Here is a 26,182-nt window from a genome sequence, read left to right as displayed (position 1 = left end):
CTATACAGATTTTTCTATTGTGTTATTGACTGTGTTACTTTATCCCATGTATAACTGTTGTTTTTTTCGCACTGCTTTGCTTTATCTTGGTCAGGTCGCAGTTGTAAATGAGAACTTGTTCTCAACTGGCCTACTGGTTAAATAAAGGTAAAATACAAAAATAAATGCTCTCCTTCTCCCACAGACAATGCACACTGACTGCCCATTCACAGGTCTATACCCACTGACACAATCTATGCTAAAATGATGATTGATTTGATGTATTACTCCATTACGCTGCTGTCCATTGATTTCCATTACCATTAGTATTTATCCTGCTACTGGTCACTATTACTCCTGTTTACATGTCTATCCTACCAGTCACTTTTCATGTAAACATACCTCAACCACTCCAGTACCCCTGCACATTGAATACTGTAAATACTTGCATTCTCATATTCTTTAGCTCTCATCATTATTCTTGAGGTTTTTATTCTTACTTGTATTTTTTTAATTCTATCATCTGTGTATTACTTTCATTACATTTTTGGAAAGAGCTCTCAAGGTAAGAATTTAACAGTCCTGTTGTGCACATGGCGTATAAACTTTGAACGTGAAAGCAAAGATTTTATGAACTTATACAGTTTATTAATCAGGATCCTAACATGCTGATACAAAAAAATATGTACATCTGGCAAATCATTTTGTCATTCGTACCAAAACATTTAAATATATAATAGTGTATAGATACAGGAAGTAGGGTTGCATGCAAAAAGAGTACTTTCATTTTCTCTTTGTATAGCCAATGCCATTAGGGAATGTGATGGCCGTGTGTTTTTTCCATGGAAGACGAGAGCAAAAGTACTGGCATCAAATCCAAAAACAACCTGATATTCAGTACCTGATATCAAACAGTGTGCTGTGATATTCAAAAATGAATATTTACAGCCCTTGAATAATTCAAAATGCTCTCATACTGAGGCATAGCAATGCAAGAGTGATGATGTACACCAATGTAAGTCATATATATAACCACCTTCAGCCTTTATATTTCATAATAAACATGAGACATTGTATGCCAGCCAGAAACCCTTTCATCCTATACAAGTACTTCTCTGCATGTAAATGCTAGTTTTGTATAAACACACAGTACATCCCTGTAGCCTGAAGAGTGTTACAGTATATGGAAATCATGCCAGTGTATTTGCTGCTTAATATCCACATCATGCAAACAATAATCTGGCTGGACTGAGTAACCCAGTCCCAATAGCTCACTGGGCTTTGAATGAAATGATGCATTTAGAAGTCTTTGACCTGAATACTAGCTGCATACGAAACTAGCAGTCAGGACAAGTCGTGAAAAAATACACTATTGAAAAAAAAAGTAGCTTACCTTAAAAAAAGCTACATCTAGAAGAACCAAATAAAAGGAAATTATAAATATGAACCATCAGAACTTATGGTTTGCACAATGACACCATAAGGGGGGGAAGAGTAATACTCATCTTGGTCACGACCACTTAAGAATGTATCGTTAAATATTCGGAAATTCATACGCAACCAAAGTTGGTCAATAATACTTAGAACTCTCAATAGAGATGCACAGACCATAAAAATAATAGCACTTTTACCTCAATCATGCACACTTACAGCAATATTAACTGACCATGGCCATAATCTGAAAAACAGGGTTATGATACGGAGTTCACTACTAGCATGCATGCAAGTATAAAGATATGGGAACAGTATCAAAATAGCTCCAGTGCCCTAAATTCCAGATCAAATTTACTGGACAAAATGCCTGGAGTTACAACTGCATGTTTTTTTGTGACGCCAATGTCTGTCCCTAGTGTTGACTTGGTGAACAGCTCTCTGTATTTTTCCTCTCAAGGCTGAGTTGGTTTTAGAACTGGGGGTTATTGTCACTCAAAAGGAGCGAAGAGTCAGGACAACAGTCCTATTATAGCTGTCTGGTCAAGAATGAAGGTTGTCATGATGAAATCATGATTCTAAAAACAGCTGAAGTCTGATCAATAGAAGTATTTGATTCCATATTTCAGCCAATGGCTCACTATTTGTGCTCCCAGGTCATTAGCTTATCAATCATCATCAGCCCTTATTCATTTTGGGTATTAGCTTGCTGCTTTTAGAAACACCAATACGTTCTCAGGGAATGCTGACCAGACCATCAGTTTGGGTGTCATATTCAGTAAAACAATCTTTCAGAAACATTTCAAATACTATTTGTGCTTTGCACTGCTCTATGCATTATTACTGCAGTTTAGTCTCTCCTCCCTGCTCAGTACATGACTCTCCTCATCTTGTTATGGCCTCAAAGCCCCTCAAACAGGCCTTGACAGGAAAATCACATCAGGTTCCACCCAGAGATCAGGTGTCGGGGAAGGAAATAGAGTCTTGGAGGGTGTGTATAGGTTCTAGAGTGCTGAGCCAGGAGGAACAGTTTGTACCATTTGTGCTAACTGACAGCGGACACCCAGAGCTCAGGAACCCAGTGAAGGACCGTTGCTCTTGGGCAGCTTGGCATTATTATTGGGCGCGGGGAAATAACGCTGGTCTGGACGGGCCTCTGAAGAGGATGGGTGGCCAAATAGGAATGTGTGCTTGCTGCTGTCTCTGGGGCCAGGTCTAGATAGAGGGGCAGAGGAAACTGGAGGAACCATGGGTTGGAGGTTCAAGATAGGGGGCGTGGTTCTGGAGACAACCGGCCCAGGGTGTCTGCAGGCTGGGAAGAGGAAGGTGCTATTGTTGGTGTTCTGGTTGAGGTTTGAGTCTATCTGACGGGGCTCCAGGGTCTTGGCTGGGACTGTGTTAGTGGGGCTGGAGGCCAACGTCAGCTTGTCTCTAAGCTGCTGGACCTCCCAGGCTAGCTGTTCCACTGGGTGCTGGGTGGATGAGGAGATGGGGTGGGAGAACGCCTGAGGACACAACATGGCCAGGGTTTCTGTTAGTTTATGACACCATCATGACTACAGCCATCCATGAGGAACTAATTGTAGTTTCTGATGTGACCAGCAAAAATTAGAAGCTTGTCCAGTACAACGTATAAAAATATTAATTTTGATTTCTTACTATATTTTTTATGCAATACCTCTAGTTGAAATCCTTTTTCAGATACCGAGTTCAAAGTTCATTTTGATCTCCCACCCACATACTAGTAGAGTAGGCTATTATAAACATCCCCATGGCAACAGTGTTCTAGGCTCTGTATAGTAGTGAGAATGATCCTCCTTCCCTATGTACCTGAGCATGAAGAGCCCCACGGAGGTAGCAGTCTCTCCACACACCTAAGCAGGGCCCCAGGAGCAAGGGCAGCAGAGGCTCATAGGGGTCCAGGGGCCCCTGGAGACCCAATATGGTGGTGGTGTGGCCCTGGGGGAGCTCTGTGAGGGCCCAGGCCTTCAGAAGCCTCTCCAGGCCCGGCAGGTTCTCTGAGGAGGACCCCCCTCTCCGGTGGCTCTTCCGGTAGACGCCTGAGCCCCCTCCGCTGCGCCAGGGCAGGAGGTTAGCAGAGCAAGAGAAGGAGCCCCTGGAGAGCAGGAACACAGAGCCTGGTGCGCTGTCACTCAGCTGAGTGAGGGGGGGGGAGAGAAGAGAGAAATAGGGAGAAAGAGATAGGTGGAGATTAATACGTTTAAATATCCCTTATGTACCTTAAGGGCGGCAGCGTTGGGCCAGTAACCAAAAGCTGGCTGGCTCAAACCCCCGAGCTGACAAGGTAAAAATTAGTCTTACTGCCCCTGAACAAGGCAGTTAACCCACTGTTCTTAGACAGTCACTGTAAATAAGAATTTGTTCTTAACTGACTTGCCTAGTTAAATAAAGGTTAAATTAAAATAAAATATATTATTAAGCATGTTGCAATACTGAGACCTACCACACAGAGGTGCAGTGGGCTTGTGCGCTTCCCTCATCATGGCCATTAATATGTGTGTTTGTGTGTGAGCGGGGTGGCTTTTGTAAGACAAGAGCTCATTAAAATAGCAATAGAGTTACTAAGCACTCTAACATGAATGATCAAATGCATGATTTGCATTTACATTGTGCTTTTCACACTCCTAGCGCCTGGCTGTATCCCCCATAACAACATCCTCTCTCTCCTACCCTGTGTGCCTCAGAGTTGGTGTTGAGGTTGCCGTTGAATAGGGGCTGTGGTAGGGCGGGCAGAGACACTGGCTGGGTGAAACATTCCCGTCTCTGGCTGCTGTACTGCAGAGCCCAGTCCCACACAGGGGGCAGAGGGGGGTCTGAGGGGTCCGGGAAGGAGCCCCTGGGTACCACATCTCTCCAGCCGTTCACTGGAGTGTAACTCTGGGATAGGTTCTGGGAGAGACAGGAAGGGATGGAGGAAGAAGAGGTGAGAGAACAGTGATTTGTCTGATTCAATCTGAGCTCATTCAAGAGTTATCGTTGAAGACAATCTGAGCTGATGCATGTGTGGGATTGAAAATGATGTGGACTCGCCTCGCAAATCAACCGCTTTAATCTAAGATGGTTTACAGAATTACGACTTTGAAACTTTGAAACAGTTATTTCCAACTTTTTCCATGTTAGCCTAGGGTAGCATACCTACAGTGTATCTTGTTTAGTACTACAGCTTCAGCATTAGCGGTGGTGTTGCTGAACAGTGGCCTACCTGTGAGCGTTTGCACCTCTCCCTGTGGCAGTTGGCCAGAAAACTGCTGAAGAGGGGCAGGTGGAAGCTGTCATGGAGGGCCAGCAGGAAGTCCCCTGTCAGCTGGAAGCGGGACGGGTACTGGACCCACAGCTGCCACACACAGTCCAGGAAGAGCAGGAACACTGGTGCCTAGTGGGGACAAAACACAGGGTTAAGAAAGATGGGAGATCACCACAGACAAATGACTGGCATTAAACGCTGTGTCCTAATGCAAATAGTTTCATTTCCTTGCCCTTTTTCCTCCATGACCATTGATAGGCGAGTTGACTGATAGGTGACAGCTTATCCTCTCACCTCTTCCTTGTCGCTGTCCCTGTGGTAGTTGATGCGGCTGAGGAAGCGATGTCCGGCCATCACCCACTCCTTCTGCACCAGACCCTGGAAGCCCACCCTGGTCCTGCAGTGGGGGTCACACATCACCTGGACCAGACTGGACACCACACAGGTCATGTCCCGGTCTTCCGCCTCTGCACACAACATGAGGAAATAGACCATCAATAATCATGTGTAACTGAATACAGTAACAGAACACATATTCAGGGCTCAGATATCAGAGGATAAGAGAAGTATCCACAAAATAAAAGATTTGAGAAGATGCCTTGTATAAAAAATAACACAACATGACAATCTAAATGCCACAGTCTCACATCAGCCCTTTCATTCTCACAAAAAGTGCCCCCCCCACAGAATCCTCACAGAACTCCCCCACATCTGGTTGGCAGGTTTTTTCTAATGTTGGCTGGGCCTGTCTGAAAATGCCATTGGGTAATTTCTCCAGTCATTTACTTGTGTTCAGGACACTGTCAGCTCTGTGGTTTTAGGGGGGTGATATGCAACCCTCTTCTCCAAAAAGCCCACTTGAGGCTGGCCAGGCAACACAACTCATATGGGGGGGAAGGGAAAATCACAGAGCAGTAGCAGCCATTGTTCATGTGATACAGAGTTCTGTTGACTTTTCAGTCTGTGGTAGCTTAGCTACCTTAGGTATCAACAGACTAGGACGGACTCTCACAGCCCAATTATATGTGTCAGTACAAGGAGTCATGTAATAATAATGTATGAACATAATTGTATTTAGTCAAGAACGTCTGTAGCTTTGCCATAAGACTGTTCTCTCTCATAATACTGTAATATTACACTTATCTCTCCAAGGCTGTGGTCTCCAGCCTGGGTGCCAGACTATTTATGTTCAACATCGCTAGTTCGCTACGTCCTTGACTTGTGTGACAAAACAACCACAATCTGGATAAAACAGAAACAGACAGACTGGCACCCACCTTGAACTTCCAACACACTACAGTAAACTTCCACAACTAGGTGAGCCGGTCAGCATGACAATATGGTACACTATCATAACACAACCTCACCAGACACAATAGACTTACCACCTGCTGCATTATAGTGTCCTAGTAGAGTAGTGCTTCTACAGTACGAGTCTCCTTCAGGGTAAGCCCTAATGCCGCTTTAATGAGGGACGCAGCGTGAATAATAAATGAACGGATTGAATATTCGGTACTGCTTGGCCCTCGACACGGGACTCACCTTGAAGCACCACGGTCAGGTGACCTCCGCGGAGCAGACAGGCCACCTCAGCAGCTTTCCTCAGACAACACCTGGGGTGGGAGCAGAGCAGCATGCTAATCAGGCTAACGCTATGCTACTATCACAGTTATAGCAAGTTTCAGCACATAGATGCTTCAACATCCACGTGTGTAAGCCTGTATAAAAACTAGGTCTTGGTCTACTGTGTAGATATAACAAGCTCCAACACTTATTGAATATATGAGAGCTACATTCAACATCCATGTGTGTAGGCCTATTATAGCCTCATGCTAAAGGTATGTTAGAGCATTCCAAATCTGCTTACAGCTAATGTAACACAATAATGCCACATATTCAACCAGGGCTAGGCTAATGTGCTATAATGGTACATTCATACTACATCAACATTGAACTACAGGCTATTCACTATCATTACTAGGTAGACATAAACAAATTGACCAAATCAATGTAGGCCCCGCACATTTATTACAGATTATTTATTACTTTGATGAGAAGCCAATCAGGACCTCTCACCTGGTGTAGTCCAGCCAATGGGTGCTCTCCAGCGTAGACAGCCATTTGTCATCTGGCACAGACACAGATGTGGAGATGTCTGTGGACCAACACAGAAGACAAAGAAACCGTGTTCATGTTTTTGTCGAAGGAGCATTATTGTACATAACTTAGGGTGGGGATTTGACAAGTTTTAAGATATACTATTGCACCTGAAATCTTTAAATAAGATCCATAGCTCTACATATTAAATGAGTTTGGTTGTAAATACATATCTTCTGAAAACATATTGTTTAAGTCTTAAAACATTTTTTTCACAATTGTTAAGGTAGTTCAAACATGATATGACGAGTGAGGCTCATAGATTTGTGTGGTTGTTGTCTATCCAAATCCATCAGCCTTGTGTAGCGGTATCACACAATAAACCAAACAATGTGAGCATTGTGTTGGCAATGTGTGAGCCATGGGAATCAATGACCTGTGGTGTGCCCTGCCTTGACAATGTGAACTCCACATCCGCACAACAGAGAGGGTGTTGTCTAGGAAACTAGTTGTCTCCTCGTTTAGATAAACTGTCTCTCATAGCTTTTTTGACTTCTCACAGCATACAAAAAGAAGAGTCAGGAAAAACACGCCACCATCACATGGTGCTCACGTATCTTATAATTTGCATATCGCTACATATTTGTTGCCAAACCCACTGGATCCAGATAATCTATACGTCTTTGCTAGGTAGCCTTAGCTCAGCTCACTGGTCCCCATAGCAACACCCACCCTTGGCACACGCTTCAGCAGGTATATTTCACTGGTCATCCCCAAAGCCAACACCTCCTTTGGTCGCCTTTCCTTCCAGTTCTCTGCTGCCAATGACAGGAACAAATTGCAAAAAGCACTGAAGCTGGAGACTCTCTAACTTTAAGCATCAGCTGTCAGAGCAGCTTACTGATCACTGTACCTGTATACAGCAAATCTGTAAATAGCACACCCAACTACCTCATCCCCATATTGTTATCTTTTTGCTCTTTTGCACCCCAGTATCTCTACTTGCACATCATCATCTACACATCTATCACTCCAGTGTTAATGCTAAATTGCAATTATTTCACCTCTATGGCCTTACCTCCCTAATATTCTACATTTGCACACACAGTACATAAGATTTTTCTATTGTTTTATTGACTGTACGTTTGTTTATGTGTAACTCTGTGTTGTTGTTTTTGTCGCACTGCTTTGCTTTATCTTGGCCAGGTCACAGTTGAAAATGAGAACTTGTTCTCAACTGGCCTACCTGGTTAAATAAATACATTTTATTTAATTTTTTTAATGAGTAGTATACGCCAGTGGTGGAAAAAGTACCCAATTTTCATACTTGCGTAAAAGTAAAGAGACCTTTGAAAGAAAATTACTCAAATAAAAGTGAAAATCCCCCAGTAAAATACTACTTGAGTAAAAGTCTAAAAGTATTTTGTTTGAAATGTACTTAAGTATCAAAAGTAAAAGTATAAATCATTAAACATTTCTTATATTAAAGAAACCAGACAACACGATTTTCTTGTTTTTATTTATTTATGGATAGCCAGGGGCACAGTTCAACACTCAAACATAATTTACAAATTAAGCATTTGTGTTTCGTGAGACTGTCAGATAAGAGGCAGTAGGGATGACCAGGGCTGTTCTCTTGATAAGTGTGTGAATTAGACAAATTTCCCTGTCCTGCTAAGAGTTCAAAATGTAACGAGTAATTTTGGGTGTCAGGGAAAACGTACGTAAGGAGTAAAAAGTACATTATTTTCTTAGGAATGTAGTGGAGTAAAAGTAAAAGTTGCCACAAATATAAACAATAAAGTAAAGTACAGATACCCCAAAAAACGACTTAAGTAGAACTTTAAAGTATTTTTACACCACTGGTGTACGCTTATATGAGGGGGTATACATTGATTTATTGAGGATCTAACTGAATCCAAATCTGTAATTTCAGGAGGTAAATTGGTGTCTGGGGTCTTGTCATCTGAATGTGATCTCTACTAACCTACCATCTCTGTCTCAGTAGCATTGTAATGGGAAGCACATGGAAACAGATTAACACCACTTCATGTCCTCTATAAAATCTGCATGCCCACTGTCCCTCAGGGCTAGAGTGCCCCTCCATAGATGCGGTGTAAAACCTGTGCTAAAGCGAATTCATTTGTCAACAAATAAAAAAGACGGCACGGGAGAGGCAAGGGGAGGGCTTGCCAATGAAACTGGCAACCCCAATCAAATGTCTATCAGGCTATCATGTGAAACGAAAACAGAATACACTCCTATGTTTAAATGCCCTGTGGCAACATTTTGACAAACATTTTATCCAGTGTGGGACTTTGTCAGGTACATTAGAACACATACTAATACACTTGTCTTTCCAAAAAGTGCAGATGATTTGTACTGACCTCCCAGACACAGAGCCCGTAGGCGGGTGTGTGCCAGCTGTATGTCTGTGGGTGAAGGCATCTCGTCTCCCAGCTCCACCACCACACATAGAGACTGGCCCCCAAACAGGATCAACTCCAGGTTCCTACAGTAACACCCCACAGGACAGACAGACAGGGATCCCTTAGCATTATTCTCTGTGATTAGACATGTCACATTCCATTACTTTGTAACCATAGCCCAGGGCTAGTAAACTGTCTTGCCCCCAGTCTAAGAGCTGTCTCAGACATGCACAAGGAATAGCATTCAACGATAGCCTGCTAACCTGTCCCATCTCAGGAATGGCCAGGTAACATGTACATGATTACAGGTTAGTTTTGACTTAAAAATTCAGCTGTGAAGCAATAGCCTTTGGCATAAAAACAAACAACAACAGTATTACTATGTTAATCTCTCTCTATCTTTCTCTCTCTCTCTCTCACACACACACACACCTGATGTCATCCTTCTCATGGTAGATGTTGTTCTGGAAGCTGGCCATCCGTAGCAGGTCACTGCCCCGAGGATGTCGCCAACACCAGCGCTGGACGACAACAGTCACACAGATTTAGACACAACGTGATCACAATAGTAATGTTTTTTTGTTCTGAAATCCCTGTATGAGTTCTTAGTGACCAGGGCATGAGATTTTAACTGAGTTTTCTGACATGACTGATATTGTGGGGTCATATGATGAGTGGTAGAGTTCTACTTACAGGATTGACTGATATTGATGAGTGGTAGACTTCTACTTACAGGATTGACTGATATTAATGAGTGGTAGACTTCTACTTACAAGATTGACTGATATTGATGAGTGGTAGAGTTCAAATCAAATCAAATTTTATTTGTCACATACACATGGTTAGCAGATGTTAATGCGAGTGTAGCGAAATGCTTGTGCTTCTAGTTCCGACAATGCAGTAATAACCAACAAGTAATCTAACTAACAATTCCAAAACTACTGTCTTATACACAGTGTAAGGGGATAAAGAATATGTACATAAGGATATATGAATGAGTGATGGTACAGAGCAGCATAGGCAAGATACAGTAGATGGTATCGAGTACAGTATATACATATGAGATGAGTATGTAAACAGAGTGGCATAGTTAAAGTGGCTAGTGATACATGTATTACATAAGGATGCAGTCGACTACTTACAGGAATGACTGATATTGATGAGTGGTAGAGTTCTACTTACAGGAATGCGTCCCTCGTTGAAGTGGGCAAAGGTCTTCTTCAGCTCAGTGTCTAGAACTTTCTGAGGGACCACGTTGAACTTGGGCAGACTGACATGAAATAGGAGAAAATTACATTAACCATTGCAAGTGGGCATTTGGGCTAGGATACTGACTATACACCAGGAGCACAGTGTGAGCAGGCTTCTGTTACAGCCCAACACTAACAGGACCAGAGTGGGAAACTATATCATGTATTTTATATTTTCCACTAATAAAGTTCCATACAGGTGAACCACCAGGAAGTGTCAGGTGGTGGGTGTATAGGCTACCTGGTGGACATCTCAAAGCGGTCATTGACAGAGCTGACCCTCCAGCCGCAAGCCCCGGTCCTCTCTAGCTCCTGCTCCCAGTCCGACAAACTATCAAACCAGTTCATCTGGGCGTCACGCCTACGGTTGCTTAGAAACTGCTTCATCTCTGGGGAGGAGAGGGGGTGGTGGAGAAATTTAGCTTTCCTTAAGAGAAGCTTTCCTTGCCACATTGAAACATTGGTTATGCTGATTTCATGTGTATCACTATTAATACATTTTAATATCAAGTTTACAGCTGCATTGTATCACTTTTTGGGCAACCTGGCGAAATTCACATAGAAATGCGTGTTATAGATCTGTCGTTCTCATTAAAAGCAAGTATAAGAAACGGTAGATCTGTTCTATTTCTATGGTTCCCGTTCTCAAGTTTAGTTTTTGTGTCTTTTACTTTCGGTTTTGTACACCAGCTTCAAACAGCTGAAAATACTATATTTTTGGTTATGGAAAATATATTTCACAGCGGTTTACATGGTACATTATTCTCGCCCCGATACATGCTTGTTTTGTCACATAAATTGTAATTTGGGGAACTATTAGAATTTTAGCAACCAGGAAAGGGCTGAGTGATTTCTGCATAGTGTATCTTTAATGCTATTCTATTCAGCTAGAATAGAATGGTTGTAGGTCAGGGGTTTGCAGTTGTTTGGTGTATAGACCTGAACTGAACACATCCTGACCACACTTGAACCTTTGACAGGGTTCATCAGGGTGATGTTTCAGATAGCTTAACATTAGAACTGCCTAAGAGCTAGCTGGATGTATCCTGGCCAGTGTAGCGTACCGTAGCATTGAATAGCATAGTGTACAGTAGTGGCTCATGTTTCTGTATACAGTATGTTCTGTCCAGTCAGATATTCACTGTCATGGTGAAAACCAAGTTACTTCTTAGTTGGCAGCTACATGTTTTATATTTTGTGTCTGCACCTGTAACTTTCAGTTGAGATATATATATATATATATTATATATAGAGATTTCATCAAGGGCCTGCCTGCAATAGCAATTATTTCCAGCCCCATAACCCGTCGGACAAAAATGTGTGTGTGTGTGTGTGTGTGTGTGTGTGTGTGTGTGTGTGTGTGTGTGTGTGTGTGTGTGTGTGTGTGTGTGTGTGTGTGTGTGTGTGTGTGTGTGTGTGTGTGTGTGTGTGTGTGTGTGTGTGTGTGTGTGTGTGTGTGTGTGTGTGTGTGTGTGTGTGTGTGTGTGTGTGTGTGCGTGCGTGCGTGCGTGCGTGCGTGCGTGCGTGCGTGCGTGCGTGCGTGCGTGCGTGCGTGCGTGCGTGCGTGCGTGCGTGCGTGCGTGCGTGCGTGTGTATGAATGACTCATGAATAAATTATTCCAAGTATCTGTATGACCTTTAAAATACTTTAGTTATTTGTACTCAGAATGTACTCTCTTCAATGTCACTTCTTTAATAACGTATTCCAGCGTGTGTGTGACTCACCAACACTCCCCAGGGCTGCGTTCTGGAAGGAAAGGACAGTCCCTGGCTTCAGAGGCTGGTAGGTCTTGGCAATGGTGTACGTTATCTGAGGCAGAACAACAAGACTCAGTCTGCTGATCAGCATGACAAAGTGCATCAGCTTTCAACATAGAGGGAGACCCTGTAAGCATGATCACAATGACCTAGCAGACACATCAGTTTATCTAATCACAGGGTAAATGCTGCATACTAGCCATTTGACTCAAATCACAACCCTCTGAAGTCAACCTTCAAATAAGGAGACGCTGGGCATGCTACATTGTAATTAATATAAATGTGCTTTAAAAGGTAATTTTGTATTTAATCACAAGGACTCGTATACTAAAATATACACACATGCTGACAGAGTACAGTGCATTTGGAAAGTATTCAGACCCCTTGACTTTTTACACATTTTGTTACGTTACAGCCTTATTCTAAAATGGATGAACATGTTTTTCCTCATCAATCTACAGTACACACACACTACTTCATAATGACAAAGGCAAATTTATATATACATTATTTTTTAAATACCTTGTTTACACAAGTATTCAGACCCTTGCTATGAGACTCGAAATTGAGCTTAGGTGTATCCTGTTTCTATTGATCATCCTTGAGATGTTTCTACAACTTGATTGGAGTCCACCTGTGCTAAATTCTATTGATTGGACATGATTTGGAAAGGCACACACCTGTCTATATAAGGTCCCACAGTTTACAGTGCATGTCAGAGCAAAAACCAAGCCATGAGGTCGAAGGAATTATTCGAAGAGCTGAGACAGGATTGTGTTGAGGTACAGATCTGGGGAAAAGTAACAAAACATTTCTGCAGCATTGAAGGGCCCCAAGAACACAGTGGCTTCCATCATTCTTAAATGGAATACGTTTGGAAGCACCAAGACTCTTCCTAGAGTTGGCTGCCCAGCCAAACTGAGCAATCGGGGGAGAAGGGCCTTGGTCAGGGAGGTGACCAAGAAGCCATTAGTCACTGTGACAGAGCTCCAGAGCTCCAGAGAACCTTCCATAAGGACAACTATTTCTGCCGCACTCAACCAATCAGGCCTTTATGGTAGAATGGCCAGACGGAAGCCACTTCTCAGTAAAAAGCACATGATAGCCCCTTGGATTTGGCCAAAAGGCACCGAAAGGACTCTCAGACCATGAGAAAGAAGATTCTCTGTTTTGATTAAACAAACTCTTTGGTCTAAATGCCAAGCGTCACATCTGGAGGAAACCTGGCACCATCCCTACAGTGAAGCATGGTGGTGGCAGCATCATGCTGTGGAGATGTTTTTCAGCAGCAGGGACTGGGAGACTTGTCAGGATCGAGGGAAAGGTGAACGGAGAAAAGTATAGAGAGACCCTTGATGAAAACCTGCTCCAGAGCAGGGCTGTTATGGTGACCGTATTACTGCCACACCCGCAGTCACGAGTCATGAAGGCAGTCAGTCAAATTCCACGTGACCCTTTAGTCACGTTAATTGTGTTTCTCCAAGCTCTGATGCTCCAAAACTTGCTAAGTGCCTGCTACTCAGCACTCTATTGTCCCTCTAATCACTCTGCCATCAATGCAAATGTAATCGAAAATATAATCAAATACTTCATGAAAGCCTATGAGCTTATGTTTATGTAATTGCGTAAGAATACAGGTTGATGGCCCCTATTAAAAAGAGGAGGATCCCATCAGCTTTTTATAGGCTAGGCCTACTATATTTATTTCTCAACATTCCTAATATTAAGCACATTGCTTCTCTTTACAACAGGAGTATAGCTTACCTAACTGGCATGAAAATTACCTACAGAAAAAGCTGCTCCCTTCGCTATTTAAGTGCATAGATTACATTTATTTTTTCCCCTGTTTCGAGACAGGTGCATGATAATGGTCCTTTCTAAATCAAAACAAATTTCCCACATATATGTAAAGACAAGCCTGAAATCAAGAATAGTCTGATGGGTGACAATATAATATTATTCACTTGTGAACAAGAAACAAAGCCTTTCATAGTCACACACCTCATGTAGCCTAGCCCATAGGCCTATATGTTTTGATAAGGTTTGTGCCAAATAACTTCTTAAAATTAAACAGATGAATCCGCTTTACAAGGGGCATAGAGCCTAACTGGCAGGTATAAGCAGTGCGTGAGTTTCAAGTTAAAATGTGGACAGTTCTTCCAATATCTTCAATTGGATAAGAACGCCCGCAGTTGCGAGTGCACACAGCACTCTAATTGTTATAAACTCAGCAAAAAAAATGTCCTCTCACTGTCAACAGTGTTAATTTTCAGCAAATTTAACATGTGTAAATATTTGTATGAATATAACAAGATTCAACAACTGAGACAAAAACTGAACAAGTTCCACAGACATGTGACTAACATACATGGAATAATGTGTCCCTTAACAAAGGGGGGTCAAAATCAAAAGTAACAGTCAGTATCTGGTGTGGCCACCAGCTGCATTAAGTACTGCAGTGCATCTCCTCCTTATGGACTGCACCAGATTTGCCAGTTCTTTCCGTGAGATGTTACCTGGGGTCTTCGCTGGCCATGGCAGAATACTGACATTCCTGTCTTGCAGGAAATCATGCACAGAACGAGCAGTATGTCTGGTGGCATTGTCATGCTGGGGTGGCATTGTCATGCTGGAGGGTCATGTCAGGATGAGCCTGCAGGAAGGGTACCACATGAGGGAGGAGGATGTCTTCACTGTAACGCACAGCGTTGAGATTGCCTACAATGACAACAACTCAGTCCGATGATGCTGTGACACACCGCCCAGACCATGAAGGACCCTCCAGCTCCAAATAGATCCCACTCCAGAGTACAGGCCTCGGTGTAATGCTCATTCCTTCGACGATAAACGTGAATCCGACCATCACCCATGGTGAGACAAAACCGTGACTCATCAGTGAAAAGCCCATTTTGCCAGTCCTGTCTTGTCCAGCAATGGTGGGTTTGTGCCCATAGGTGACGTTGTTGCCGGTGATGTCTGGTGAGGACCTGTCTTAGAACAGGCCTACAAGCCCTCAGTCCAGCCTCTCGCAGCCTATTGCTGACAGTCTGAGCACTAATGGAGGGATTGTGCGTTCCTGATGTAACTCGGGCAGTTGTTGCCATCCTGTACCTGTCCCGCAGGTGTGATGTTCGTGTGTACCAATCCTGTGCAGGTGTTGTTACACATGGTCTGCCACTGCGAGGATGATCAGCTGTCCATCCTGTCTCCCTGTAGCGCTGTCTCACAGTACGGAAATCGCAATTTATTGCCCTGGCCATATCTGCAGTCCTCATGCCTCCTTGCAGCATGCCTAAGGCATGTTCACGCAGATGAGCAGGGACCCTGTGCATCTTTCTTTATGCGTTTTCAGAGTCAGTAGAAATGCCTCTTTAGTGTCCTACATTTCCATAACTGTGACCTTAATTGCCTACCGTTTGTAAGCTGTTAGTGTCTTAATGACCGTTCCACAGGTGCATGTTCATTAACTGTTTATTGTTCATTGAACAAATCAAATCAAAGTTTATTTGTCACGTGCTCCGAATACAACCTTACAATAAAATGCTTACTTACAGACTCTAACCAATAGTGCAAAAAAGGTATTAGGTGAACAATAGGTAAGTAAAGAAATAAAAGCAATAGTAAAAAGACAGTGAAAAACAGTAGCGAGGCTATATACAGTAGCGAGGCTATAAAAGTTTTGAGGCTACATACAGACACTGGTTAGTTAGGCATGGGAAACAGTGTTTAAACCCTTTACAATGAAGATATAAGCAGTCATTTGGATTTTTACAAATTATCTTTGAAGGACAGGGTCCTGAAAAAGGGATGGTTCTTTTTTTGCTGAGTTTATTTACCCCAAGAGCACAACGGCCACTGGCTGCAAAAGGCATGGATTTTGTTAGGGGGCATTACGGCCACACAAAGGGGATGCTGCCGGGAAATTCTAGGCATTATCAAGTATTTGTCAAATTGAATGAGAGACTGATGAAGTGTGTACAGCCTGCTCCAAAAACAAAGCAGAGGGGCCTCCCGAGTGGTGCAATGGTTTCAAGGCACTGCATCGCAGTGCTAGCTGTGCCACTAGAGATTGAGGGTTCGAGTCCAGGCTTTGTCGCAGCCGGCCGTGACTGGGAGACCCATGGGGCGGTGCACAATTGGCCCAGCGTCGTCTGGGTTAAGGGAGGGTTTGGCCGGCAGGGAAGTCCGTGTCCCATCGAACACTAGCAACTCCTGTGGCGGGCCGGGTGCAGTGCACGCTGACACGGTCGCCAGGTGTATGGTGTTTCCTCCGACACATTGGTGCAACTGGCTTCCGGGTTAAGTGGGCATTGTGTCCAGAAGCAGTGCGGCTTGGTTGGGTTGTGTTTCGGAGGACGCACGGCTCTCGACCTTCGCCTCTCCCGAGTCTGTACGGGAGTTGCAGCGATGAGACAAGACTGTAACTACCAATTGGATACCACGAAATTGGGGAGAAAAAGGGTTACATTTTTTTTTCAAAAAACATGCCTTTCAAGCAACTTTTTTCAAATCATTATTAGAGTCGAGTCATGCAGCCTTACAATTAATTAAAAATCTAAACATATAGCCCAACATTTGTAGAAAAACTCAAGTTAAATGAATAACTCAATTAGGCATATAGGAGTACCCATTTCTTTGTTAACTGCTCAATACAGAATAGCCACATATGCGCAGTTTCTCAAATCGTTTTGTGAAAAAGTATCCTTTCTACTTTATTCAGCTTTGTTAAATTTGATTCTATAAAATAATATTAAATAATGGCACGGAATTCTAAGCAAATCTTGTCTGCTAAACGAACTAGTGTAGCCCACAGCCATATGGCAGAGCCAGATCAGGACTTAACATAAGGACATACATGGATTTATTGTGAAGGTGTAGGCTATATTACATGGATTTATTAGACTTAAAAAATGTAGACGTTCCAACAGTCTGTATCAGTGGCTTGTAGGCTATGTGTGGAAGCCAGGAGTTGCTAAATGTGTTTTTGTTAATTAATGGTAAATTACCATGAACCCGGCAGTTTTTTGCTTTACAATCACCGGCTGATGAAATTTCGTGACCGCCACAGCCCTACTGCAGAGCGCTCTGGACTTCAGACTGGTTCAAAGGTTCCCCTTCCAACAGGACAACGACCCTAAGCACACAGCCAAGACAACAGAGGAGTGGCTTCGGGACAAGTCTCTGAATGTCCTTGAGTGGCCCAGCCAGAGCCCGGACTTTAACACGGACATCAAACATCTCTGGAGAGACGTGAAAATAGCTGTGCAGCGATACTCTCCATCCAATCTGACAGAGCTTGAGAGGATCTGCAGAGAAGAATGGGAGAAACTCCCCAAATACAGGTGTGCCAAGCTTGTAGCATCATACCCAAGAAGACTCAAGGCTGTAATCGCTGCCAAAGGTGCTTCAACAAAGTAAAGGGTCTGAATACTTATGTAAATGTCATATTTCCATTTTAAAAACCAGTTTTTGCTTTGTCATTATGGGCTATTGTGTGTAGATTGATGAGGAAAAAAATAATTTAATCAATTTTAGAATAAGGCTGTAACGTAACAAAATGTTGAAAAAGTCAAGGGGTCTGAATATTTTCCGAATGCACTGTATACATGCACGCACTCACACACGCATGCACACACACACACGCAGAAACATACACACGCACAGACACATGCACATGCACAGACACACACACACTACCTCCACAGCCTGTGTGTCGGGGGTGAGGCGGTCGAAGAGGAAGCAGAGAACACGCAGGTCCCGGCAGTACAACACCAGCTCCTCAGGAGTGAACTTCAGAGAGGAGCTGGCCGTCACCAGCTTGGTCCGGGATGGGCCCACTGCAGCACAGAGGTTACACAACCATCTTACAGTCAAAACCCAGGTACACCACTGATGGTTCATAGCTACAGCTTCCTGTGTCAAGCCGAGTCTAGAATTGGGTTTAGGATATTACCACTGTTTATTATTTATATCATTCATCAGATTTTCTTTTACAAGGACATCTCGTGGCTCTCATAGAACAAAGGACTTTGGGAGCACTACAGCCTAGTAGTTGTAGAAGCCTTACCAGCTACAACCTTCTCAATGGAGGCCAGGGCCACGTCATGATCCCCCAGGAGAACAGGGTCTGCGTTGTCCTACATACGGAGGGTTAGAGGGATAGTACAAATATAGGTCAGTTTGTCTGATCAGGATTTTTACACCACTGAATGGATGGTCTGAAAACGTTCTATATGATGTTGTTGATTGTTATGATGGTGATTACGCCCACAAGCCTTCTTCTAGCAATAATACGGCATCATTACTACTTTCCTACTATGATAGCAGGTGAGCTGTCCTTCAACTGTCCATACTCAGAGCTAGTCCAGTACTCACGTCAGGTTTGGGGCTGTCCTGAGGCACAAAGGCCACTCTGAAGTGGGTACAGAAGAGAGTGCCAGACAGCCATCCACCCCCCTCCTTGGCAGTTAGCTTCTTCCTCACCAACACAGCCCTCTGGAGCACACACTCTCCTGGGGAACACAGACAGGGGGTTTAGGCTGGAGCACACACTCTCCTGGGGAACACAATCAGGGGGTTTAGGCTGGAGCACACACTCTCCTGGGGAACACAGACAGGGGGTTTAGGCTGGAGCACACACTCTCCTGGGGAACACAATCAGGGGGTTTAGGCTGGAGCACACACTCTCCTGGGGAACACAATCAGGGGGTTTAGGCTGGAGCACACACTCTCCTGGGGAACACAGACAGGGGGTTTAGGCTGGAGCACACACTCTCCTGGGGAACACAGACAGGGGGTTTAGGCTGGAGCACACACTCTCCTGGGGAACACAATCAGGGGGTTTAGGCTGGAGCACACACTCTCCTGGGGAACACAATCAGGGGTTTAGGCTGGAGCACACACTCTCCTGGGGAACACAGACAGGGGGTTCAGGCTGGAGCACACACTCTCCTGGGGAACACAATCAGGGGGTTTAGGCTGGAGCACACACTCTCCTGGGGAACACGATCAGGGGTTTAGGCTGGAGCACACATTCTCCTGGGGAACACAATCAGGGGGTTTAGGCTGGAGCACACACTCTCCTGGGGAACACAATCAGGGGGTTTAGGCTGGAGCACACACTCTCCTGGGGAACACAATCAGGGGGTTTAGGCTAGAGCACACACTCTCCTGGGGAACACAATCAGGGGGTTTAGGCTGGAGCACACACTCTCCTGGGGAACACAATCAGGGGGTTTAGGCTAGAGCACACACTCTCCTGGGGAACACAATCAGGGGGTTTAGGCTAGAGCACACACTCTCCTGGGGAACACAATCAGGGGGTTTAGGCTGGAGCTTACTGAACATAATGCAACAACTTTATTGTCCACAGAGTGTTTCAAATGTGCCTGATATTGATAACAATAAAAAAGTACACAATTTTAGAACATCATGAGAGTTTCATTGTCAAGACTGAGCATTTCAAGGTAAAGTGATAAATTGTGCAAAATACCAGAATGACTGCTTGTTTGAGGGAAGGGAGAGGGTAATGTTGAGTCCTATGTATAACAGAAATGTGAATGAAAATAAACTTCAGCATGGAGTTTATCAAGGGGCTGGGAGGTGCTATTTTCTCAGCTATGTCAGCCACTGAACGGTTGAGTCAAGCAGATGTAGTTGTCTGGCATCCAGGTCGAGCTTGGCATTTGCCTCATATTTCCGATCACATTGACATTTCACATACATATAATTAAATATGGTGTGTGCAACCAATGTGATTACAGTTCTACTGTACATAACAGTTAGCATAACAGCCCTTACATATAAGACCTCTCTCATGTACCGCAATCACAATTCACTAGCTTGTGATCGGGCTCCATAAACTCAAAATCACTGAAAGAGGGTTTCAGAAAAGGTACTCAGTCCTTTTCTCTCTAAGGCGCAACATTCAGCTCTCTTTTGTCCTTCCACACTCTGAATTTGTATCCATTTCATTACCTTCATACCAATATTTCAGCTCAGCCTGTCTACGTAGCTATCAGTCTGTATCAAAAGAGAAGGACCAATTCTCCTGTTCGATCAGGTCTGGATCTACTGAAAGATCCAGTGACAACTGCCTGGGGACACAGATACTGTAAGGACTGTATTGAGCGCTACTGGGATCAGGATGATGAGTAGGGGTTCTACAGCAGCCCCCAGGGCAGACTGGCCTTTATCCCCAAGGACTTTTTTGAACAGAAATACCACCCTGGCTGATATGGTGGAGAAACTGAACGGAGAATTCCAAAGTGTTTTCTTTTACGCTCGACCCGGAGATATGCAGTGTGACGTCTGCTCGGGGAGAAAACGGAAAAGCGGATATTTCCTGTCTGGTGTGTATGGCCAGCTACTGTAGGACCGCCCTCCAGCATCACTATCAATCTTCTGCATCTAAGATGTACACGCTAGTCAAAGCCTTGCCAAAACTGCAGGAGAAGGTCTGCTCTCGTCATAACAAACTGTTGGACGAGTACTGCAAAGAACAGCAGTGTTTCTGTTATCTGTGTAGATGAACATAAAAGCCATGATACAGTCTCAGCTGCAGCAGAAAGGAGTGTGAAAGAGATTCAGGTGAAAATACGGTGGGGAAACATTCCAACTGAAGAGAAAAGAGAAGACATGGGAGATAGAACAGCTCAGAGAAGCTATGGCGTCACTCAAGAGCTCTGCAGAGGCAGCAGCGGAGGGCAGTGAGAGGAGGTTTAGCTGGAGCTGATCCACTCCATTGACAGAAGGTGCTCTGAGGTGAAGGAGTCAATCAGAGCCCCGGAGGAGGCTGAAATGAGTCGGGTTGAACTGCTCCTGAAGCGACTGGAGCAGGAGGTGGGTAAGCTGTGGATGAGAGAAGCTGAGTTGTGAACAGCTCACACACACACAACATATCACATCTATTTCCTTCAGACGTACAAGGAACATTGTAAGCCTGTCTCTGAAGATTTGCCTGCCACTTCGACTCAACCAGGCTGGGATTTTGGGGCGGTGAGGAAATCAGAAGGGAGGGGTGGAGATAACCATGGCAGTGAAAGCTGTCCAAATGCTAGTGCGACACAAATATATTTAAAGCAAGTAAGGAATCATTCCGTCATCGCAATTATTGATATCAATGCAAACATTGTCACAAATAGAAAAGGCAGCATATTACCAGAGGCATGTGCGTGCCAATAAATTCATTTTCCTATTTAGATTGATGAACAGTTCCCTGCCTTTTCTCACTGTGGTGTTTCGGCCTTAAATGAAGCTGTTTGTATCAACGCCAGTCATATACTATTCCACCTCACACTCCAACATATTCTCATCAATATACTGTACTTACAGTTGAAGACGGAAGTTTACATCCACTTAGGTTGGAGTCATTCAAACTAGTTTTTCAACCACTCCAGAAATGTCTTGTTAACAAACTATAGTTTTGGTAAGTCAGTTAGGACAACTACTTTGTGCATGAAACAAGTAATTTTTCCAACAATTTTCCAACAGATGATTTCACTTATAATTCACTGTATCCCAATACCAGTGGGTCAGAAGTTTACATACACTAAGTTGACAGTGCGTTTAAAAGGCTTGGAAAATTCCAGACAATTATGTCATGGCTTTAGAAGCTTCTGATAGGCAAATTGACATAATTTGAGTCAATTGAAGGTGTACCTGTACCTGCCACTCAACAAGGAAGAAGCCACTGCTACAAAACCGTCATAAAAAAGCCAGACTATGGTTTGCATCTGCACATGGGGACAAAGATCGTACTTTTTGGAGAAATGTCCTCTGGTCTGATGAAACAAAAATAGAACTGTTTGGCCATAATGACCATCATTATATTTGGAGGAAAAAGGGGGAGCTTGTAAGCCGAAGAGCACCATCCAAACCGTGAAACACGGGGGTGGCAGCATCATGTTGTGGGGGTGTTTTGCTGCAGGAGGGACTGGTGCACTTCACAAAATAGATGGCTTCATGAGGGAGGAAAATTATGTAGATATATTGAAGCAACATCTCAAGACATCAGTCAGGAAGTTAAAGCTTGGTCGAAAATGTGTCTTACAACTGGACAAATATCCCAAGCATACTTCCAAAGTTGTGGCAAAATGGCTTAAGGACAACAATGTCAAGGTATTGGAATGGCCATCACAAAGCCCTGACCTCAACCCTATAAAACATTTGTGGGCAGAACTGAAAAAGCGTGTGCGAGCAAGGAGGCCTACAAACCTGACTCAGTTACACCAGCTCTGTCAGGAGGAATGGGCCAAAATTCACTCAACTTATTGTGGGAAGCTTGTGGAAGGCTCCCCAAACATTTGACCCAAGTTAAACAATTTAAAAGGCAATGCTACCAAATACTAATCGAGTGTATGTAAACTTCTGACCCACTAGGAATGTGATGAAAAAAATACAAGCTGAAATAAATCAATCATACTCTCTACTATTATTGTCTCTACTATTATTCTGACATTTCACAATTTCTTAAAATAAAGTGGTGATCCTAACTGACCTAAGACAAGGGATTTTTACAAGGATAAAATGTCAGGAATTGTGAAAAACTGAGTTTAAAAATATTTGGCTAAGGTGTATGTAAACTTCCGACTTCAACTGTATGTATCCTAATTATACTTCAGATGCATTTTCCAATCCAAATGCATGACTTTTCTTCTGGGAAGGGTTGTATTGGTGCATATTTACAGAGCCTTTTTTAATGTCAATTAAACTTGCAATTTAACCTGCTCTTGTCTAGTCCCATGGGATACAGGGCTCATACAGCTTTGACTCTACAGCTATCAATATTAGTCTATTACCATGTTATTACGCCATAAATGTGTTTGAATGCTTTGTTAGGAATGATTAATTTATGCAACATATTTTAAAATATGTTTGTAATATTTTGTTGATGCTTGAAAATAAAAACTAGATTCCAGAACTCTAGAACAAATCTTCCAAAAACAAGCACTTTCATCCATACAGCTCTCTTACATCTAAACACATTGAACACAAAGACACACCCTCTTTCACACATCAGTGAGACAGCACATTTGTAATGCTCTCTCCCAGCAAAACAAAGCCTTTGCCAGCTAGACTTGGGTTTCCATGGCAACAAAGTCCAGGACAGAGTAGAGGGGGAAAATAGCCTTTTTATCTCTTGCAATGGAAGTGTTTGGCCAGACAACATCATGGTGGAGAGAATGTTTTCATTTTCAGAACAATAAAAAGGATTTGGTGGGTTGTTGAAAGGGCTCAATTCCTTCAAAACTAATTTTAAGGAACTGAATTCCTTCAAAAATAACGTTGAAGGAGGAAAAAAAAGAGAATAAGTCAAAAACATAACTGCACAAAGCATGCCATTTTTGGTAGTGCTCAACCTCAGACAGCCAATTAGACCTCGGTTGAGAGAAGATTTTCAGGGATACCAAATGACATAAAAACAGGAAATCGTAATTTAACACATCAAATGCTTGTTTATCCTATGAGAAAGGGAAGTGTGGCTGTAATCAAGGTCTTCACAGCTAACACTCCAATACTTTGCCCATTGCACAAGATTAACACCAAAGCCTGGAAAAAACTACAAAGAAATCTTCAAAGGGTCCCTCAGCAAAGCCACAAGATCTTTGGGGTGTGTGAGCTGAGGACTGGAACCAAGCAAGGCACTGTGATTAGGCTATGTTTACGCCGACTTCGGTCTTATGACGCCGGATCAAAGTCACAAACCCTCAACACAAGTATTCCCTTTCTAAAGTCCCAGACATATAGCTACGAATTAAACTCTTGAACCAGGCGCCCTACGGACACTTTAGGTTTTAAACACAAATGAGCCCTTGTTTCTAGGATTGCCTGTTACTCTGTGGCCAATCAGGCCCAGTGGGATTTGCGTGCTCCTTTTAATGGCTCCCGGGTGCAACAGTGCTGAAGACATTTCTTAGGCATTGTGGCTCACAGACATGAGAGAGGGGACAGGAAGTGTCTGCTTCTGGTTTGACTCTTCTGGACTGGAGAGTCTGCAGGTGGTTTACATTCCTAAAACATGGGAAGCTGAGGATTGAGTCACTCAATACTCTGTATACAGTGACACTGTTTATAAGATGACACTGGTAATTTAACAGTTTAAACAGTTTTACTTTCGTCCAACAGAGTGCAGGCCCCACCCCCACCACACACACAAAGCTCAAGTGCCTTTGTCTCTCTCTTTTTCTAACCCTCCCTCGCTCACAAAAACACATGTACTCACATATGCACTCAGACAAACACAAACACATGCACTTTCAGACAAACACACATAAACTCTGAAAAATCCCCACTGTGGCTATATTTCTCTTTGTCCATTGGTGTTCTGCCAGTGGATTGAACAACCTGAGAAATCGGCCAGAGAGAACACAGCTGAATGTGATATGAACCAAATGCTCCATTTTCAATTTCATTTGTTTCCAACCACATTTTGTTCCTCTGTGCGTGCAGAGGAGACGTTTCTGGCCCTCTGCTAACCAATGGGAGAGAATAAGACAAAAGGTTTACCAGAGCGGTGTCATGAAAGGTCTGATGAAACAACACACACAGCTTTGTTTTCATAAATTTACACGACTTTTTGGGCAATAGAAATGTATTCCCATTCAAAAATCCTATTTTGACAGCCCCTAAACCTAAATATAACCCTAACTTTTACCCCAAACTTAATAATTAAGCCTAAAATACAATTTTAACAAAATCCAGACATGAAGTCCTGACTTTTCAAAATGTTTCTTGTTTTCCTACCTTGTCAGGACATTCTGGTGACCTGTCAAGACATTGTGGTTGTGATAATGTAGGAAAACATGTATACATATGCACACACACGGAATGCACAGAGCTCTTCACTACTTCTTTAGGTAGGTGTGCTATCCAAATTGAGCTCATAAAGCATACAATTGTATATTCTTCAGAGATATTGACCTGCTCTTCTCTTGTCACTCAGCAAGGCCAGCAGTGACAGTCCAAGGATTGACACCAAACCAAATCCAGTGTAACATAAGCGCATGGATCAGGGGATTGTGGTTATGCTCTGAGGAGGGTCCTGTCCACTTGGCTTTGTCTGTGGATCTACAGTAGGCCCTTCATATTCAAAAAGGTACACGATCTATCTTTCCACCCATAGCTGTTTGTGCTGCCCTGACCCATTCACCCCCTGGAGCCCGCTCTGGTTTCCCCTGTCCTGTGTTCGAATGTTATCTGAGAATGTGATGAATGGCATGCAGGGTTGTATAGTATACAGTACACTGAGGCCTGGGACTTTTCCGACTGTCTGTGTGTCTTTGGGATGCTGCAACGTGAGGCCTTTCACCCAGTTTGCTTCCACAAATTCCCCATTACCTTGTGTGGTGCATCTGTGAAAGTGTGTGTAGCACATTTTTCAGAGCTGAAAGTCAGTTTCCAACATGAGAGAATTCCTTCGCAGAAACTATGACAGTGTTTCCAATTTGGATGAATCCTTTCTGCCTTAATGTGAGGCAGATTTCCATGACCAGATGTGTTTCAAATCTGCCATGGCAGGACACAGAAAGTTGGTCAGAGAAAGGGATGTGAGAGCCGGAGAGAAAGAAAGACAGACGGACAGAATTTCACAGTCACACAATAACAAAAACAACTCCGAATGGGTCCACAGTGACCCTCAGACAGACTGGGAGAGTCTGGAAAGAATGAGGCAAAAACAGTTTCTGAATCAGACAGAAAAAGTGAATGAAGTGGGAAGTGAGGGAGGAGGGGTGTGTCTAGGTCAGCGGTACAAGGTGGAAGTGAGAGCTGAAAGTGAAAGGGACAAGGAAACACACACACTGCTCCCACAGAGGTGCTGTGAATAACTGCTGATATGAATCGTTAGAGATTAGCTTGGCTCTGGAGGGGCCCTGGCCTGCCAACATTCCAGTTGGAAAGCTCCTGATGCGGCGTGCTGCTGAAACTGAGATTATGAACAGGGGCAGGGGCCTGCAGCACTTCTCTCCACAGTA

The 26,182-nt window shown here is 43.5% G+C and overlaps 1 protein-coding gene across 2 annotated transcripts in view; it reads right to left on the bottom strand.

Moving 5' to 3' along the window:
* Positions 1 to 605: 605 nt before the first annotated feature.
* LOC118364408 (myotubularin-related protein 11-like) overlaps positions 606 to 26,182 on the bottom strand; it is a 32,144-nt gene continuing 6,567 nt past the window's right edge. For both annotated transcript variants that reach the window (XM_035745927.2, XM_035745926.2), the window contains exons 3-17: positions 18,585 to 18,721; positions 18,277 to 18,346; positions 17,907 to 18,046; positions 12,177 to 12,261; positions 10,693 to 10,840; positions 10,384 to 10,471; positions 9,634 to 9,722; positions 9,160 to 9,284; positions 6,752 to 6,830; positions 6,218 to 6,288; positions 4,970 to 5,142; positions 4,634 to 4,804; positions 4,102 to 4,320; positions 3,241 to 3,567; positions 606 to 2,915 (exon numbers count right to left, since the gene is read on the bottom strand). In XM_035745927.2, the coding sequence (XP_035601820.1) occupies positions 2,481 to 2,915; positions 3,241 to 3,567; positions 4,102 to 4,320; positions 4,634 to 4,804; positions 4,970 to 5,142; positions 6,218 to 6,288; positions 6,752 to 6,830; positions 9,160 to 9,284; positions 9,634 to 9,722; positions 10,384 to 10,471; positions 10,693 to 10,840; positions 12,177 to 12,261; positions 17,907 to 18,046; positions 18,277 to 18,346; positions 18,585 to 18,721 (2,357 nt within the window). In that variant the 3' untranslated portion in view covers positions 606 to 2,480. The remainder of the gene's footprint in view (positions 2,916 to 3,240; positions 3,568 to 4,101; positions 4,321 to 4,633; positions 4,805 to 4,969; positions 5,143 to 6,217; positions 6,289 to 6,751; positions 6,831 to 9,159; positions 9,285 to 9,633; positions 9,723 to 10,383; positions 10,472 to 10,692; positions 10,841 to 12,176; positions 12,262 to 17,906; positions 18,047 to 18,276; positions 18,347 to 18,584; positions 18,722 to 26,182) is intronic.

This window comes from Oncorhynchus keta, chromosome 31, assembly GCF_023373465.1.
Source record: "Oncorhynchus keta strain PuntledgeMale-10-30-2019 chromosome 31, Oket_V2, whole genome shotgun sequence".
Classification (NCBI taxonomy): domain Eukaryota; kingdom Metazoa; phylum Chordata; class Actinopteri; order Salmoniformes; family Salmonidae; genus Oncorhynchus; species Oncorhynchus keta.
This window is presented reverse-complemented; position numbering and strand designations above follow the sequence as displayed.